The sequence below is a fragment of the Vulpes vulpes genome, chromosome 1 (genome assembly GCF_048418805.1).
Source record: "Vulpes vulpes isolate BD-2025 chromosome 1, VulVul3, whole genome shotgun sequence".
Lineage (NCBI taxonomy): Eukaryota > Metazoa > Chordata > Mammalia > Carnivora > Canidae > Vulpes > Vulpes vulpes.
Window position 1 is genome coordinate 126,417,817 of NC_132780.1, and position 18,137 is coordinate 126,435,953.

Sequence of the window (18,137 nt, forward strand, 5' to 3'; positions counted from 1 at the left end):
TCATACCAGGTCCCTTTCATTGTGACCCTAGGAGTAGGAGACCTCTTTCTGTCCTGTTTACTAACCAACCTTTCTTTCTTTCCTTCCCTTCCTTTTCTTTTCTTTTTCTTTCTTTCTTCTTTCCTTCCCTTTCTTTTCTTTTCTTTTCTTTTCTTTTCTTTTCTTTTTCTCTTTCTTTTTTCTTTCTTTCTTTCTTTCTTTCTTTCTTTCTTTCTTTCTTTCTTTCTTTCTTTCTTTCTTTTCTTCTTTCCTTTTTCTCTTTCTTTCTTTATAGCAGGCTTTCGGGTCACTTCTAGCAGCTCCCAGTTCAGCTCACGTGATTCAACACAGTTCTCTGACTCCGGCTCTGCTGATGAGGTTGATGAATTTGAAATTCAAGGTAAGGAGCTACCCTTTATTTCAAGCAACTTTCATTACCTGTTTCTTTCAGTTTGAAGTCATTGACTGAGAAGCTTTCCCCTAGTATAGAGAATCTTCAACATGGTCCATTTTGAAATGTTGTCAGTAATTGTAAAAGATGGCCTCTCTAGCTAGAAACAAAACCCCGTTAGTAAAATTTAAGCAGAAAAGAACACTGAAAGGCAGTGCTTCAGAGTGGTCTGGGTGCTGAAGTCACCTTGATGGGTCTCAATTGCACCTTTCTCTTGGATTTTTACTTTGATTCCTCTTGCTAACAGCCTATGACTGGCCCATACCTGCTTGAAATTAGAATCCTATTCCCTTGTGTTCCATGACACAATGGAAATTGTTTCAAAGGGTTTGAAAGGAGTTTTGTTATAATCCTAAGAGAAAAGGACAAAAAGAGTCATTGGTGGGAGAAAAAGCAAAAAAAGGAAAAAAATCAAGTTTACAAAGTAAAGCTTTATTCTATCGGCACTAACTTGCTTAGCAGAATCACAGAGCCTTGTTTTGTTGTTGTTGTTGTTGTTGTTGTTGTTGTAAGCATATGCACGATGAAGGGGAGGGTCTCTAACCTGGGATGGCAATTGTGTTAAAGCAGGTTAACCCGTGATTAATGGATTAGTCCATTCCTGCAAATCATAGATTTTTTTCAAGTTCCCATGAGCACAACAAACTGAAAAGCTAGGGGAAAGCCCCTAGCTTTCCCCCATGGGTGAAACTAAGAGTTATTTTCTTGTAGGTGAATTGTATCTGTAATTCTCCATTGTAAGATGATGATGAATAGATCTTTTTTTATAGATCTGTTTATATCAATCTAGAGGATTGACATAATTCACTTTTTACCTGCACAGACCTCCAGTAGTAATTGAAATCTAGTGGTAGCTGGATTTTTTTTCCCCCTGTTCAGAAATGCAATGTTTACACATATTTTTCCAGGTCTCTAGGAAGGCTTCCTCCTTTATTCTCTTTAGTGTATGTGATTTCTATTCGTGACAATAGCCATTTAAAACTCCTTTTTTTTTTTTTTTTTTTTTTGGTTCGTTTGTATGTGATTTTCCAACAGCATTTCTCCAATTATCTGACACCAACTGAGTATCTTGACAATTCAATTCTGATGTTAATTCCTGTAGTTAGCTTAGACCCCACAGGTTAAGAACTCAGTCCCACAGGATACTCCCATTTCAGATGGCAACCACAAATGGGGTCACCACCACCTGCTCTTATCCTCAGCCAACTACAAATTCAGGAGTTCCCATGACCCTACCCACACACACACCCCCCCCATGCCGCCCAACTCAGGTTCCATAATTTGCTAGAATGACTTTCAGAACTCAGGAAAATACTGTACTTAAGATTACTGTTTATTGTAAAGGATACAAATGAACAGTCACATGAAGAGGTACTTTAGGGCAAGGCCCCAAAGTTTCCTGAGCATAGGGACCTCTGTGTCCATGCAAAGATGTGCTGTACTACCAGTACATCAGAATGTTCACCAACCACCTAGCTTTCCCAAACCTCATCATTATAAGTGTTTTATTAAGGTTTCATTACATAGGTAGGCATGTGTGCTTAAATCATTGGCTGTTGGTGATTGACCTCAATCTGCAGTCCCTCTCCCTTTTTGGAAGATTGGAAGTGGGACTAAAAATTCTAATCCTCTAATCTGGTGGTTGGTTTTTCTTCTGGCAACCAGGCCCAACCTAAAGTTATCTGGATGCTCCCCGAGAGGCACCTCATTAACATAATAAATTCAGATATAACGGAAAGGGACTCGTTACGAATAACAAGACACTCCTATCACTCTGGGATTTGCAAAGGTTTTAGGAGCTCTGTGCCGGGAACTAGGCAGAGACCAACTCTGTTGTTTGTTATAACACAATCTATGATTGACTTGACCTCCAAATTCAAAGAAAATAAAAGGGTTCTGGCCTATCTCTCGGATCAAGAGAATTTCTTGAGGGTAATATTAAGGTAAATTCAAAACACCACCTCATTGGGTATGGAGCAGTCCACGTGATTACTAAGTGTTCCTTGCAGCAAAGCAAGGAGCCAGGGGAAGCTGTTCAGTCTGAAAGGAGTCAAATTTGAAATAGCCTGCCTGGCAGTGGCATGAGGTGCACTCCTGTGGGGAACTGTTGTTGCATTTCTGGTCCCAGAGGAGTTGTTTAATCAACTAACTCTAGTCAGCTCAGGATGGAAATCCTTAAAGGGAAAGACCTCAGGGGAGGGTTTCTTAAACTCTAGGCCAGATAATCCTTTGTTGTAAGAGACTGTCCAATGGACTGTAGAATGTTTACCATCATCCCCAGCCACTGGCCAGGTATCGACAAGGGTGCATCTCCTGGTTGAGAACCACTACCTTAGAAGCCTTTAAGGTCAGGTTGATTTGGGGAAGCAGCAATCACTATCTCCCAAGCAATACTGGGTGGCATGTAACTTCCTAAGAGCAGTTTATCTTTTGGAGCAAAGTCAAGTCCTGACTCCTAGAACAGGAATAGAACTGTGGAATAGAACTGTCATTCTCATTGATTTACTGCCTGTCTGAATACTAAAGGGCCCCCTTTTATAATCATTATCGCAGATGGTAGCGAAGGATCTAACCTGACTCACATGTCAAAGAATGGACTCTCAGTGTCAATGGCCTCGATGTTTTCAGGTAGCCTGTGTTGGAAGTGTGGGTGTGCTCATACATGCATGTGTGTGAATGTTTGCATCAGCTTTTGTACAATCTTTATCTTGTGACACCTATCTATAAGATTTAGAGAACTAGCTAGGAAAAAACAGAGTTGAGCCAGCTAAGAACATTTCAGATACTCCTTTTCTTCTTCACATGACCCCTAATAATCCACCTCGCCAAGATAGTCCTTGTGGATCTTTCCCTACAGTGATATTTATAGACTAAGTGGTCATTGTAGCTGATGGAGGTAGTAGGCAGTTTAGAAAGCATTGGTCAGGTGAAGAAATTGTCCCTCAAACCAACAGCTAAGCTACTGCAAAAGTCAGATAGATGGTGTGAAAATGTAGTATCTTCAGAGTTTTGAATTTGCAGTCAGTTTGCAGAAAGCTATCTCTTCTTGGTATTTTGTATACAATTAGGATTTACCGCTGCAGATGTTTTTGGCCTTGGTAATTGCTTTATGATTCAAACCAGTAGGCTTTCCATAGGTGGGGTTAACTGAAAGTACCAATTTTCTACTCAAAGGGGCTTCAAAACACATAACAGCAAAACCCAGGACTTTTTATTAAACAATTTATTTTAACTGTTAATGGTGTCAGCTACTAGAATTTGAAATAATGATGTAAGATTAGATAAAGATGTGAAGAAGTAGAAGTATTTAGTTTCCTTTTTCTCTATTCCCAAAGAGTTGTAATTTATTCTAACATCGTCTTCTCTTGCTTGAGAAGTAATTATCCTATCACTTTTTAACTGGTTTCTTATGTGTTTACGACCACAATCCTTTTGCGGGTACATTTATTGACTGCCAGCCATTTCTCTGTCAGAGCATATTGAGTCTGTGTTAACCATAAGGCAGACCTTTATTTGGTCTTCCTGGCATCTTTTCTTCCCCATTTTGGGAGTTTAAAGTTTTTTTTTATATATTTTTATACGTTTATACATTTTATATATATATATGAAGCATTTTTCAACTAGAAAATTACTTTTTCTTGTGACCACAGTCTTAGCACATTATGGGAGTTATAGGCAAAGCAATCAGAACAAGTTCTCCCAAAAGTAGTGGCTTGATTCTTATTTATGAAAGTATAATTTACACTTCATCTTTCTTTACTCTAGATTTCTTTTTTTTTTTTTAAAGATTTTATTTATTTATGAGAGACACAGAGAGAGAGAGATACTCTAGATTTCTTTTTTGTTTCCTCTTCCTTTTCATCTGTTTCTGGCTTATTAATGGTACAAAATTCATCCTTAGCTATCTTCCTGATTACATCTAGTGGTTTATAGATGTATTTATTTTTTGTCATCATAAGTGATTTATGCTTTTGAGGAACCTCTGTAGATACTATCAGAGGAAGATAGTTAAAATCTGCAGTGCCCTTGGAAAAATTTAAGTGCTTAAACATATTATGGATATCATCTATGATGACAACTCTGCATAGTATAATACTCTGCTTGATGTAATCACATTTCTTAGATCCTGATTCACCAAGTAGAAGTGTTTCTGAAGGAAATGGATTTGGAAATTACTTCCTCCTAGCAATAAAGTGAATTTAAACCTTGTGATCACAGAAAGCTTATTTATAGAAAGCTTTGTAGTCATTAACCCCTTTTCCTTTCAATAATTTTTAGCAAATTTACCAAGTTGCGCAAGCGTCACCATAATCTAGTTTTAGAACATTTTCATCACCTCAATAAGATTTCTTGTGCCCATTTACAGTTCATTTCTGTCCCCACTCCAAGCCCCAGTCCACTGCTCATCTGCTTATGTCTGTATAGATTTGCCTCTTCTGGATACTTTATATGAGTGGAATCAGAGAATATGTGATCTTTTGTGTCTGGCTTCTTTTACTTCACCAATTTCTTCTGATGGTATCTGCCAAATTGGTATGAGATCATTCATAAGCTCCCAATCCCAGACAGTCTTTTCAGCTTCTTTAGTTTTAGGGTTTATTATTCTCCACCCCTCCTCCTTCCCCTTTTATTACAGCTTCATCAATTGTTCTTTATCTTCCTTTGTTGATTCTTCTAGAATTTCAGTCTTCCACATACATGTATCTAGTCATGGGCCATTCAGGAGACAGAAACCACAGAGTAATTTGACTAGGGAAAGTTTAAAATAAAGAATTATTAACTGTCATGGGGGACTGAAGTAATGGGAGACTGGCTCATAAGGAGTAAAAGGAACTCTAACGAATACAGGAATAGCAGATATAGGTAGCAATCGGTATCCCTAGGGCTTGAGGTAGAACACCTAGGGAGGAACAAATGTAGAAGAGGACCACATTCTCAAGGCTGAGATCCAGACCTCCTTACTCACTAGAGGTGAATAAGTTCTCTGAGGTTGCAGAGCTGCCCTAAGAGAGTGCCCGGGGATGCTGTCCACAAGAAGTACCATGTGCCAACAGCATCAGGAAACCCTTCTGTGGGGTGCTGGCGGAGGCTGCCCCTAGGGAAGTGCTGTGCCTCAGAACTCAAGAGATGCTGGGGGAGGTGGCACATGGGAGGGGCCAGGGGAAGCTGTTTATGAGAAGTACCGCTAGTGGCACTCTGCTGTAAGGCCACCTTCGTGAAGGCATGCTTCCCCAGGGGAACATCATGTCATGCCTGGAGGAGTCTGCCTGGAGGAGCACACCAGACTCAGCAGGACAGACGCCTTCCTCCTCTGGCGTCCCTCCAGTGCCCTCTACTGGCAAGACTTAACATGGTGCCAGCTGGCAGAGGGCTGCCGTTTTTTTGAGTCCAGCTCCATCATCATAGAGCAGGTTTGGAGCTGAAAGGCAGCAAATTGATTAACTGGCACAATATATAAAGACAGAAGTTCATAAACTATGTTTTCTGTTTTCTGACAAGTTTTAAAATTATGTCCAATTCAAAGTAATCAGTTGCTTCTCCCCACACTGCCCTTTCAAGTAAATTTCTTTTCTTTTTTAAAAAGCAGAGCAATTGTGATTCTCCATTTAAAAATGTTTCCTCTCTAGTCAGCACTACAGAAAAGCCATTGGAGTTGGATCTCCAGATGTGTTGGGAGTCACCTTATCTGCCAGAAGGAAAGCAGGAAGGAAACCAACGTCAGACTGGCCAATGAAGTCTGAAGTTGATTCTCTTCCTGTGCCTCACTTTGTTTAAAAATTTGCAGATTTTGCTATAGTACCGAGGTTTTAACCGATTCTTCCCTGACCATCCAAATACCAGTGTCTGGACATGCAAAAATTCTTACAGCATGTTATTTTTAAATTGTTTTTGTTTTTATATTTTTGAATTTTTTTTCTCAGTCCACAGTAATAGCCTTACCTAAAGCATCAAAAGCATTTGAAATCAGTTTTCTTAGGAAAAAATATTTGCCAAAGAATCAAATAAAAGTTTCATAATTAATTGAATGGCCTCCTCCTGTCTCTTTACTTGTTAATTTTCTGTCTTAGACCCTGGTCTACTTTTACCCAGATCCCTTGGCTAGTGTTCCAACCACATTAACTTAATGATATGCTTGAATTGACCAGAAAGTCAGCAATACAACAGAGGCCCAGTACCCCCAGGGCCTTTGCCAGTTTTGGGTGGCATGTCTGGATATCAAGTGCCGCTTCTCCTGCTCCACTCCCAGGGTTAGATCGTCCCAGCCAAACCGGTGTGGTCCTCCTCACTGGAAGTGTTCATGATTAGCTAGGAAGTCATTGCATCTCTGGTAAAAAGAAAAAGAAAAGAAAAGAAAGAAAGAGACATGGTAAAGTATGACTTGACTGTATTTTCCAAAGAGCAGAGAATGATTTCGTTTTCTCTCAAAGAGAAAATGACTTTTTTCTGTGAAATGGAAGAACTACTAAATAGTATTTTGAAGACAGTGGTTTCCTTGGCAACCTTGAAGTGTCACCACTGTTCCTCTCTGATGTGCAGGGTTTTCTTTAATAGCCTGGCTCTTTAGTAGCAACATTGGTTAACTCTTTTTTTTTTTAAGATTTTATTTATTCATGATAGATATAGAGAGACAGAGAGAGAGACAGAGAGAGAGGCAGAGACACAGGCAGAGGGAGAAGCAGGCTCCACGCAGGGAGCCCGACATGGGACTCAATCCCGGGACTCCAGGATCACGCCCCAGACCAAAGGCAGGCGCCAAACCGCTGAGCCACCCAGGGATCCCCCTGGTTAACTCTTTATTCAAAGATATCTGTCTAAGATTTTCTCTCATTTTTTTTTCTATTTTACCCAACAGGCCGATACTTGCTTTTTTTGCTTTTAGCCAGTTAATCATTTATTTAGGAAATACTTTCTGAAAATCTATTATGTACAAAATAGTCAGATTATAAGGGCAAGACAAGACTTCTGTACAGATCCAAGGCAGTACAAGTATTATTCAAATAAATGCTACAAACCAAATGGTCTGTGGAGATCTACTATTGCCTAGAATTTCTTTTTCACTAGCACTATTTAGAATGGAATAAATAGCTAGCAATGTATTGAGATCAGGATTTTGGTGGTACAAGTTCAGACATAAAATATAATATACATGAACTTCTTTGTTAAATAAAATAGGATTTGCTATTTACTAGTCAAAAATTTTGTTGCTGCCCTAAATTTTTCTCTAAAGAGCACATGAAAATTCATTGACAGATTTCAGTTCTGTTCCCTTGCTTCCACTCACTCAAACTTTGAAAACATTGATTTGTTAGGAACATTACTTGAATATACAGGGCTTGTATACAGAGCCCTGTGTTAAATATTTTGTGCCAAACAAAAGAATTAGACATGCTCTCATTTCCTCACAAGGATATTTTATGATCTAGTGGCACATGCAAAAAACATATATACAGAGGAAACGTGAAGAACAATTGAGCTACTTATGGCCAACTGCAGAGTGATGTCATGTAAGCTCTAGTGCTCTTTTGAGGGGCTCAAATGCAATAGATTGATCATTGTGTAGCTTTAATTAGGAAAGGAATGTCTTTTCACTGGGCATCAAAGGAAATGAGGGATGAGACGTCAGAACAGTCTTGTTTTCAGGACTTGAATACATTCTATCTGCCTTTCTTGAACATGAGTGCTGTATTCCACATTTTCTCCATCAAACATTTCTGGAAAGATGAGGTCCCTGGAGGTTCAGGCATATTGTTACTAGAAATCCTTTAGCAGAAAAAGGCTTTGGAAAGTCCACTGTAGTTGCCTGTGATTATGATTATGTTCTATAGAAAAGATCATGTTGAATATCTCCATGAAAATTTGTTGGTTATCAGGCATCTCTGGGGAGCTGCCAAGTCAGAGAGAAGTTCTATTCTTTCCCGTGCCACCAAACAGAAAGGAAATCTTTCCATGAAGCTTCTATACGGACATAGAAGACTTCTCCCATTCGGGAGCAATAGCAATAGCAGTCAGATGTTAGGAGAAAAGTTCCAGTTCCACATAACATTTAACGAGTAACCTCCGTGATCCAAGTTCTGTGTTAAGTACTGATTTTGATATAACAAAGCTAGACAGAGTTCTTAACCTCTGAGAGTTTATCATTTAAGAGGGTCTGTGATTTAGAGAACAAGGGAGAGATTGGAGTAATTGTTTTGTGTTTCTGCTTGATAGAGGGTGTGTCCCTGTGTGCCTTAGGATGCTTCCTTTTCTCATTCACTGTTTTGCACCAAATATGAGTTTGTGTTCCCACTTGGATTTGTAGCCATTTTGGTGGTCTCCATGCTGTGCATAATGTCACTAATTCGACCTCGTTGTGAACTTGAACAGAGCCAAACTATAAATTGTGTGTAGAGCTTTACCTGGTCTCTGCTCCTTATCCCGCATAGAATGTAGCTTGTAGTTGCTACCTAGAGTGCTGAGCTGGCAAAAGCTTGGAGTGGTTTCCATTATTATCCCTAACCTCCTCCCTTCCCATTTCCGGCCCCCCTTATCTCTGGTTTCCATTTAGATGCTGACATCAGAAGGAGCACAGCCTCACACAGCAAATCCTTCACTTCCTCCCAACCCTTGTAAGTACTTTTTTTTTTTTTTCCAATAAAACTTTGGGTGTGTGGAGAAACAAACCCAATTTTTGGCATTTGGATGGGAAAAGTATCCAAATTCACAAAGAGACCTGATTAAAGTGATGGGCCTGCCTGATGGTGGCAAGCCCCCGGGATGATTGGTTCCACTCTGGTGGAGGCAAAGCTCGTAGTATAGATTGTTCCTTCTATGCTGACTCTGATTGTAACAGAGGCCCCAGAAGATCAGATACCAAAAGAGAGAACAGTGATCATGATTTCTGAGTATGAAATCTAATTGAACCGGTTTCACATTGTAGATCCAACTAGGGGAAAGAGTAGCTCATTTGGGAGCAACAAACAGTTCTCTATTGTTCACAAGGCAGTTATATTCAACTTATTTTGTAAACAGGTGTTATAACCCCCATTTTTACAGTTAAAGGAACCAAAGTGTAGAGAAGGGAGGTGATACAGAACCCCTACCTAGCAGTGCCATGTAATGCTATTAAGTGGGATTTGAGCCCATGTCTTTGGACCATAAGATCAATGTATTTTCCTCCGTGTGTAGGAAGATGAGAAAGGAAGCCAAGTCAGTGAGGGTGCTGCAGTGTTCTCAGCCAAGAAGTCACCGGGTATAATATCAGACCCTGGAGGGAAGGCTCCCATCTTCCTGTCTCTTCTGTATGCTCAGCCTTCCTTGAATCTCCTTTCCAGCTCCCACTGCTTCCTTCACTCCACATCTGCAGAGGCAGTGGCCATGGGACTCCTGAAGCAGTTCGAAGGCATGCAACTCCCAGCTGCCTCAGAGCTAGAATGGCTAGTTCCAGAGCATGATGCCCCTCAGAAGGTAGATTTCTTCGGCATTTTTTTCTCCACCTGCTGCCAGCCCCAGGAGGCTATGAGCGTTTCTGATGCTGTTCTCCTTTGTTGCACGTCCCTCATCTAGAATGAGCCTTATGTTTCCTAACTTACAGAAGATGTTCATTGCAAATGTGTTGAGTGAGTGAGTGAATGAATGAATGAATGAATGAATACATGCTTTCCTGGGTTTTCCCTAGCAATGGTCAAAACAGGAGATAATGGCTCCCTCTTCTTATTCCACATGACCGCTTACTAGACCCAGAGGTGGAACTCGTGTAGTGTGACCGCCTTTGAGACACTGTGGAAAAAGTGAGCTGCTCATAATCTGCTTTGCTCTACAGTTGAGTATAGCATCGCAAGGGTCCTGGGGTGAGCCCAGAGACAGCATCAGCAATGGGTGCCATCACCCTGGAATGCTGTTTCTGTTCCTTTTGCATCTTGGAACACAAGGACCTCACTTCCAGTAGCCTGATGCCTTACTGGTGTGTGCCGAGGGCCAAGGTTCTTTGAAGCCTTTACCCGAGGTGTTCCTGGAATATCTTTCATTAACTATGCTTCTGTTATGGCCAAAGGGCCAAGCATGTGTTCCCAGAGACTGTCCATGTTAGATCACCCTGTGCTTTTCTCCCACAGCTCCTGCCCATCCCGGACTCACTGCCCATCTCACCAGACGACGGGCAGCACGCTGACATCTACAAGCTGCGGATTCGTGTTCGTGGCAACCTGGAGTGGGCCCCACCCCGACCTCAGATCATTTTCAATGTTCATCCAGCCCCGACGTGAGTAGCCAGGATCTCCGCCCTTTGGGAAACGGATGCATGCTCCTGGTTGTCGGGGCTGTCTCCTCGCTCCTTGTCTCTGCCTCCACCGGTAGCTCCCACACAGTTCTATTCACTTAACAGCAGAGGGAGAGGATTATCCATCTGGTTTCAAGTCTTACTCCTGATCCTCCTGTTGCTTCCCAGAGCTAACTGGAAAGAGGTCTTCCATCACTGGCCTTCCAAATCTACTGCCTTCCTCCCAGTAGTTTTGTGGGCTTTCTGGTTTTTCTCTTAAGATGAATGGTTGCTTTTCTTTCCTCTTGTTCTCTCTTCTGTCCTATTTCTCCTCTCTTATATTTGTACAGGAAGCGTGATTCAGGGCTGGAGGCTGTCCCTGCCTAGACCTAGATTCTGACCTAGTAACCCTCGGTTTGAATCGGTTGTCCCAGTGAGTTCGTTTGTTCCAATTCTAAAACACAATAGGTGAACTCCCCCTCTTCTCATGCTCAGCAAGAGCCCTGTGTCTGCCTCCTCCTGCTTTCTAGTCAGAAGCCTCGTGTAGCTGGTATCTACCAAAGCCCTCTCCTTCCCCTCTCCTCAGGAGGAAGATTGCTGTGGCCAAGCAGAATTACCGCTGTGCCGGGTGCGGCATTCGGACTGACCCTGGTGAGCGTCTTCTCCTGCCCACACAGCGCCTCCAAGGGCTGTACCGGCTCACACTCAGAACAGAGGCCTGTCAGAGATGGAGTGAGAGGAGGCAGCAGAGCAGAAATGGGAAGGGGGAGGAAGGGGCCCGGACCCAGAAGGCAGGGCTAGGCAGGATCACTGAATCGGAGGGAAGTGATTTCTGGGGGCACGTTGCCAGCATAGTGTACTATAGAAAATCGGGTATTTTCGGCCAGGTGCTTGGAAGCTGGATCTTACCCACTCTGCAAGGTTTGCTTCCTCGGTGGCCTTCAGAGGGGACACAGCAAACCACGGGCCCCACTCTGCGGGTTCCTGCCAGCTTTGGGAGTGCACACAAGAGGTGGATGGAGGTGGATGGAGCCGGGCAGCCGTCCCTTCCCGGTCTTTGGAAAAAAAACAAAACAAAACAATCAGGAGAGCTGCCCTAGCAGCTTAGAGATGGGAAAGCCACATCTGACCTTTGACCTTCTGGTTTGTCCAGATTACATCAAGCGGCTGCGGTACTGTGAGTACTTGGGCAAGTACTTCTGCCAGTGCTGCCATGAAAATGCCCAGGTGGTCATCCCCAGCCGCGTTCTGCGCAAGTGGGACTTCAGCAAGTACTATGTCAGCAATTTCTCCAAGGACCTGCTCATCAAGATCTGGAATGACCCTCTCTTCAACGTGCAGGACATCAACAGTGCCCTCTATCGGAAGGTCAAGCTGCTCAACCAAGTCCGGGTGAGAGCCGTGAGAGGCCCCATCTGAGTGCCTTCCTCGTTCCTCATCCCCTCCCTCTGTCCCCCCCCCCTCCCCGGCTCTGCTGTTTATACCGCACTTCTGTCCATCCACCCTGGCGGAGCTAGAATCGGCTCCTCACTCGTGCTTTCTCTGCGCACTTTCTCAGTTCCCCGGCCCTTTCCCACCTATCCGTCTAGTCAGAGCCTCAAACCAGACTACGGCAGCTCTGAAGCCAGAGGTGGCGCTCAGTGACAAAAGCAGGAGTTCCCCATGCGCTAAAAATATACTGAAGGGGCAATAGGGAATCAGGTGGGAAATTCAAATTCTGAATTTCTCAGCTGTGTATGTGATTTGGGAGCCCAGCCTAGCAGAGGAGCCCTGCCTGACAGGAGGTCACTTCAAAGCAAGTTGTTGAGTTAAGAAGTAGAGAATAGTTTGGCTCTGGCTGCTGCATGCAGAGCTTCTAGACCCCCACCGTTTAAAGGTGCTGGTCATTCTAATGGGTGTTTCTCTCCTCTTCCTACCTGCCCTTACCCCCACTCCACCACCACAACGTCTTCCTCTTCAGCTGCTGCGGATCCAGCTGTATCACATGAAGAACATGTTCAAGACATGCCGACTGGCCAAAGAGTAAGTCTTGTGTTGCGGCTAGTGGTCTCTTGCTGGGTTAACGTCTGTGAAAGAGGCATGCCCCAGCAGTTGTCCCTTGTTATGTGAAGAGGGAAATTAGAGAAATTTGCAGAAAAGTCCAGAAATGGTAAATGAAAAGCCTACACAGTAACTGTGTCTGTATCTTCTCTTTGGAGGGGACAATCTCTGATTTTCTATCAAGAACAAACCTACCACTCTTTGCAAGCTGCGTGAATCACTGTGCTGAAGGGTATAAAAATCACTTCTCCTATCCAGATACCCAGTAGTGTGGAGGGTCTGGGTGTTCTGGAACACCTAGGCTGGCTGAGTGTTGCCCACCCTCATTGACTCTTCTTTTCCCTATCTTGCTTCTGGATAGAGATCCTTCTACGTTGATGTGCCACACCACATGTTCATTTTCTGCACCTCCCTACTTCCCCTCGTTTCCCGTAGGCTTCTGGATTCCTTTGACACAGTTCCCGGCCACCTGACCGAGGATCTCCACCTGTACTCACTGAATGACCTGACTGCAACCAGGAAGGGGGAGTTGGGACCCCGGCTCGCTGAGCTCACCAGGGCAGGGGCTGCCCACGTAGAGCGATGCATGGTGAGATAGTCTCGCTTGAGCATGTGACTGGGCTTTTGCTCAGGGATATGGAGAGTGAGGTGGACCTGGGTTCTTGCCACACAGTTCCAGGAAGCAGACATGGCCTATCAGCACTGTGACAGAAACTGGGCAGGATTGCTAGCCCCTGGGTTGGTAAATGGCTGAATCATCCAGATCTGAAGAACCTGGAATTTGAAGAGGATGTGGTGCTGGCATTGCCCCTGGGTAACGGGCAGGACTGAGCAGGCCTTCACTCTAGAATCGTCCTGATGTGGGAGGAGAACCCTGAATTGGAATCGGGAGAGAGTCTCCATTTTATCACTTTATCATTTTCAATCACTGTGACCAAAGAGAATGCTTTGCTCTAACCCGACTCAAGGCTGGGCATTATTTTAGAGAAATACCCTTGTCTTCACATTTTATCTTATTGACTGTGGTTCCCATTTCAAAATAGAGTCATCGCCCACACTGGAATTTTAACGTTAGGAAGCCTTTGTGGCGCACCATGCCTTCCTTCTCCATCTCTGCACCAGAGTGGTTTGAGTTTCAGAAACTCCCTTGTACGCACCGTAAAGCTTTGTGTAATAACACGGCCTAGTCCCGGCCGCAGTTTGGCTCTCATGCCCCTGAGTCCAGCTCACTCAGGTCTTAATTATATCTTGCCCTGCCCCTCACTTGGGTTCATCCCTCTGTTCCCCTGACCTTGCTGCCTCCCTTCCCCCCCAGCTCTGCCAAGCCAAGGGCTTCATCTGTGAGTTCTGTCAGAATGAGGAGGACATCATCTTTCCTTTTGAGCTCCATAAGTGCCGGACCTGTGAAGGTAAGGACCAGTGCCAGGTATGGAGTGGGCAGACAACACTGCACCCCAAGCCTCTGTATTCCCCTCTCAGCCATCCCTGTTCACAGGAGTAGAGTTTGAGTCAGCAACTCCCTGTTTTCAGCAAGGGGGCACCAAGCGTGGGTGGCGACAAGGGGCTGTAGCAGTGACTTACTTCCAGTTTGAGGTAATACACGTTTTCTCTTTTTTTTCTCACCTTCTCAACCTGAATAGAATGTAAAGCGTGTTACCATAAAGCTTGCTTCAAGTCTGGAAGCTGTCCCCGGTGCGAGCGGCTGCAGGCCCGGCGGGAATTGCTGGCCAAACAGAGCCTGGAGTCTTACATGTCAGACTATGAGGAGGAACCCACTGAAGCCTTGGCCCTCGAGGCCACTGTTCTGGAGGCCACCTGAAGAAAGCACACTAAGCCCTCCTTCTAGGGGCTGGGGTCACACATAATGCAGAACTGAGCCACCCTTTTAAGGACTTTCCCCACTTTTTTTTTCTTTAATTATTATCATTATTTTTTTTATGACTTACCTAACGTCCATATATAATCAACCTTTGTTAGGTTGGTGGGGTCCAGTCTGTTGTGACAATTTGTAGGTACTGGATATTTCCATCAGAACTGACACAGGAGTCATTATGTGAAGCTTCTAGTGCCTCTGTCGGGGGAATGGACGATGAGACCCAATTCTTCTGACATCCATGGCCTTCTGTACTTGGACCAGATCTGGTTTCAGCTGCATTTCAAGTATCATTTCCAGTTTTATTTTGTTTTAGTTCTGGAGCTTTTGAGTCAGGCCTTTCTCAACCAACTCACTTCTCCTTTGCTGCTGAAGTAGGAGGATGGAGTTTTCTCTCTCTGTCCTGGAATAGAGTCAGACTGTGCCCTGAGGAGAAGGAGAATGGGACTACACCATGGGCATTCTGTCCAGCTAGTTATTAAGGTATTTTTAAGGCCATGGAAACAGCATTCTTACCTGGAATCCTCAGAGACCTCAAGGAGGCCACCATGACCTCCTTGTGTGAAATATTCTAGGCATCAATGATGTCACAAACTGACTTTCCTTATCCTGGCAGGCTTGAAACAAAGAAACAGAACTGATGCTTAAGCCAGGCCCCCTCATAGCCTTCCACCGAGCATACCTGAGGCTGCAACTCTGTGGCTTCAGGAGCATTGATTCAGTCAGAGAAGCTATTGGCCTCCTCTTACATGATAAGGTCTCTTAGTCAACCTAGCTTTGGTGCAGATATGATCTGTCAAGCTCAGGCAGGTCCCTGATGCCATCCTAGGCTAAGGACAGAAACTGCATCCACCATCTTATTTGTGGATCTCCTGCCCCCGTGTCCTCTGTTAGGTGGTTATTTTGGTTCTGAGTGAAAGTATGGCCCCACTCGATTCTCATCCTCTTCCTGCTACAGAGCTGGGACCTTCCCTGGTGGCTGAACTCTTGCCTTAGTTTCTTTTGTTAAGGTTAGGGTGGGAGCAGGGAGATCTCTGCTATTAGTGGGGTTAGAGAACTTAGCAATTTGTGGATATGAGTGTGAGTGTGAGTGTTCCTGTGTTCTTGGGATAACAAGAGCCTTTATGCCTATTATGCACTGAACTCTGTAGCCTGGTGATGTCCATATGTTCAGTCGTTTTTTTCATATTACTAATTTTAACACACACATACATTTTCTTAAAATGTGCATTTTGATGGGACCGTGGATATGTTTGTGGTGTTCTTTTAGTTGCTATAGACTCCTGACCCCTTCCTATCATACTGGTCAGGGTCACTGTTCTGAGGGCTGGCAGCTCTGTGAACAAAAGCCTACAGCATTTTTTTTCTGGGACTGACTTCTTGTATACCTGTCTCTCCATAATTGGTTGCTAGTAGAAAATACTAAGTGTGGACGCTGCCCCAAGAAGCTGAACAGAATGTAGCACATGGTTGGTGGAAGCTGATGAGTGGCTGAGCTGGAGGCAACCAGGAGTCTCACAGGGAGTAGAAGGGGCAGTAAGTTAATGGCCAGAGCTGAGGCTTTACTTGGGCAAGGGGAGCAGAGAGGGATTGACCTGTGGTTTTGGTCTCTCTGCCTCAGACTTAGGATCAGGCTGGAAGACCCTGAAGCTGTTCTCCTTTCAGTTCATGGGAGAGGCTCTGAGAGCCAAGCCTAGCCCAGTTTTGAGGGGCTAACTAGGAGCTCCATTGTCCTTCAGGGAGCTTTGGGAATGGCCCCACAAAACTCAAGGCTTTCTAAGGGTTAGGCCTCAGATTCATACTCAGGGGTTTGTAAAAAAACAAACAAACAAACAAAAAAAACGGTGAGCTCTGTGTCCAGTTTTGGTATAAGTTACACATCTAGCTAGCTCTTCACTCTAAGTCACTACACTGGAGGAGAGATGCACTGTCATTCTTGTCCTGCCTGTTTCATATTAGCAGAGGACCAAAGGATGGAAAATGCTAACAGTTTCCAAAGCTGAGCTCAGCAATCTAATATGCTCCTGGTTTTTCGCTTATTTTTCTCCATGTTCCCCATTCCATCTCCTTAGATTGTGTATCTGTTTTAGTGACCCTGACACTCTGCTGTCATCACTGTCCAAATACCCATTTATTTATTTATTTGAGAGGAAAGAGAGAGAGGAAAGAGTATGAGATGTTTTGAAAGCACTTTGCAACTTATACCAGTATCTAAAAACCTCCTGCTGTTGTAGGGGGAAAGCTTTGAATGCACTGAAGAGCATTCCTTCTGAGTGAAATGGGAGAGAAGAAGTGTTCTTTTTCATAAATAAAGGGAAAAAAGGTTAAAAGTTTGCTTACAAGGTAGAGACAAGATTCAAGACAAAGCAGAAGAGTGGAAGACAGATATCTTCCACTTAAATGAGGCTGTTATTGACTTTCTCTGCCAAGACTTTAGAGCTTTTGTTGAATTAACATGAAAGGAGGAAGAGTCTAAATAGAGATGATCTGTTCATGTACAACTCGTGTTCTGAACTGGATTTCTACTCTCTGTAATTCATACATAGCCTAACAGTTTATTATCATCTTTAATAAACTAAAGGAAGTGAAATTCCTGCCTTTTATTTGTTTGCCTTGACTATAGGAAATGGTATTGAGTGTCCACTGTAAAGCAGGCATGTCTAAAAATTCAGGAGGTTTCTGAATTATAATGCAAAGAAAACTGGACCTTCCGAGTCAGGAAAACTGGATGAGAATGTGACCTTGAGCAGATCACTTTGGTTCTCTGGAATTCTGTTTCTTCACGTATAAAAGATATGGGCATTAATCATTTCCAGTGCATGAGGTGTGCACCCTACCCATCCTCTTGATGTAAGTATCTTATTTTAAAGCGAGGTTGGGGCGCCTGGCTGTCTCAGTGCAACTCTTGATCTTGGGGTTATGGGTTCAAGCCCTACATTGGGTGCAGAGGGTACTTAAAAATTTTTAAATCTTTAAAAATAAAAGAAAATAAAAACAAAGTGAGATGAATCTTTCTCTCTACAACATCTGAATTGTATCCAATGCTTTGTTTCTCACTTCTGTGAACAACTTGCTCTGAGTTTCTGTCTTATGCTTCTGGCCCACTGAGGTTCCACTTTCACCCTACAACTTTCTGAACATGTCCGCTTTGATGTCCCATGGTCATTGCCCCTGATATGTCTAAAACCAACATAGGTATCATATTTCCTCACACCTAACCATTAGTCACCCCAGCTTGAAAATTGGGCTATCTTCAACTCCTTCCCTCTGAGTCAGGTGGCATGTTCAGCCAATAAAACAAGATCTCCTTCCTACTACCTGTCATCAAGTTCTATTGATTTTTTCTCTTTAAAATAAGTCTATTTCGTTCCTTTTCTAGCATTGGCACACAGATTCAGGTTCTTACATCTTAGCCATCTCTAGCCATGCCAATCTCTTCCTATTTAATCATCCATCAGATATTTGGGTGCCTGCTGGATGCCAGTTTCTGTGCTAGGCCCTATGGCTATTGCAGGGAGCAAAATGGAGGCAATCCGTATCCTTAGGGCACATAGAGTCTT

The 18,137-nt window shown here is 43.6% G+C and overlaps 1 protein-coding gene across 50 annotated transcripts in view; it reads left to right on the top strand.

Moving 5' to 3' along the window:
• The window catches only part of RUBCN (rubicon autophagy regulator), a 67,455-nt gene extending 50,288 nt beyond the window's left edge, over window positions 1-17,167 (top strand). For 14 of the 50 annotated variants that reach the window (XM_072725303.1, XM_072725052.1, XM_025990242.2 and 11 more), the window contains 11 exons: window positions 275-379; window positions 2,984-3,058; window positions 8,976-9,036; window positions 9,742-9,874; window positions 10,522-10,667; window positions 11,251-11,315; window positions 11,818-12,056; window positions 12,625-12,686; window positions 13,140-13,293; window positions 14,020-14,113; window positions 14,345-17,167. In XM_072725303.1, coding sequence (XP_072581404.1) covers window positions 275-379; window positions 2,984-3,058; window positions 8,976-9,036; window positions 9,742-9,874; window positions 10,522-10,667; window positions 11,251-11,315; window positions 11,818-12,056; window positions 12,625-12,686; window positions 13,140-13,293; window positions 14,020-14,113; window positions 14,345-14,523 — 1,313 coding nt within the window. In that variant the 3' untranslated portion in view covers window positions 14,524-17,167. The remainder of the gene's footprint in view (window positions 1-274; window positions 380-2,983; window positions 3,059-8,975; window positions 9,037-9,741; window positions 9,875-10,521; window positions 10,668-11,250; window positions 11,316-11,817; window positions 12,057-12,624; window positions 12,687-13,139; window positions 13,294-14,019; window positions 14,114-14,344) is intronic. The other 36 variants (XM_072725118.1, XM_072724533.1, XM_072724742.1 and 33 more) reach the window with 3 other exon arrangements.
• The last annotated feature ends 970 nt before the right edge of the window (window positions 17,168-18,137 follow it).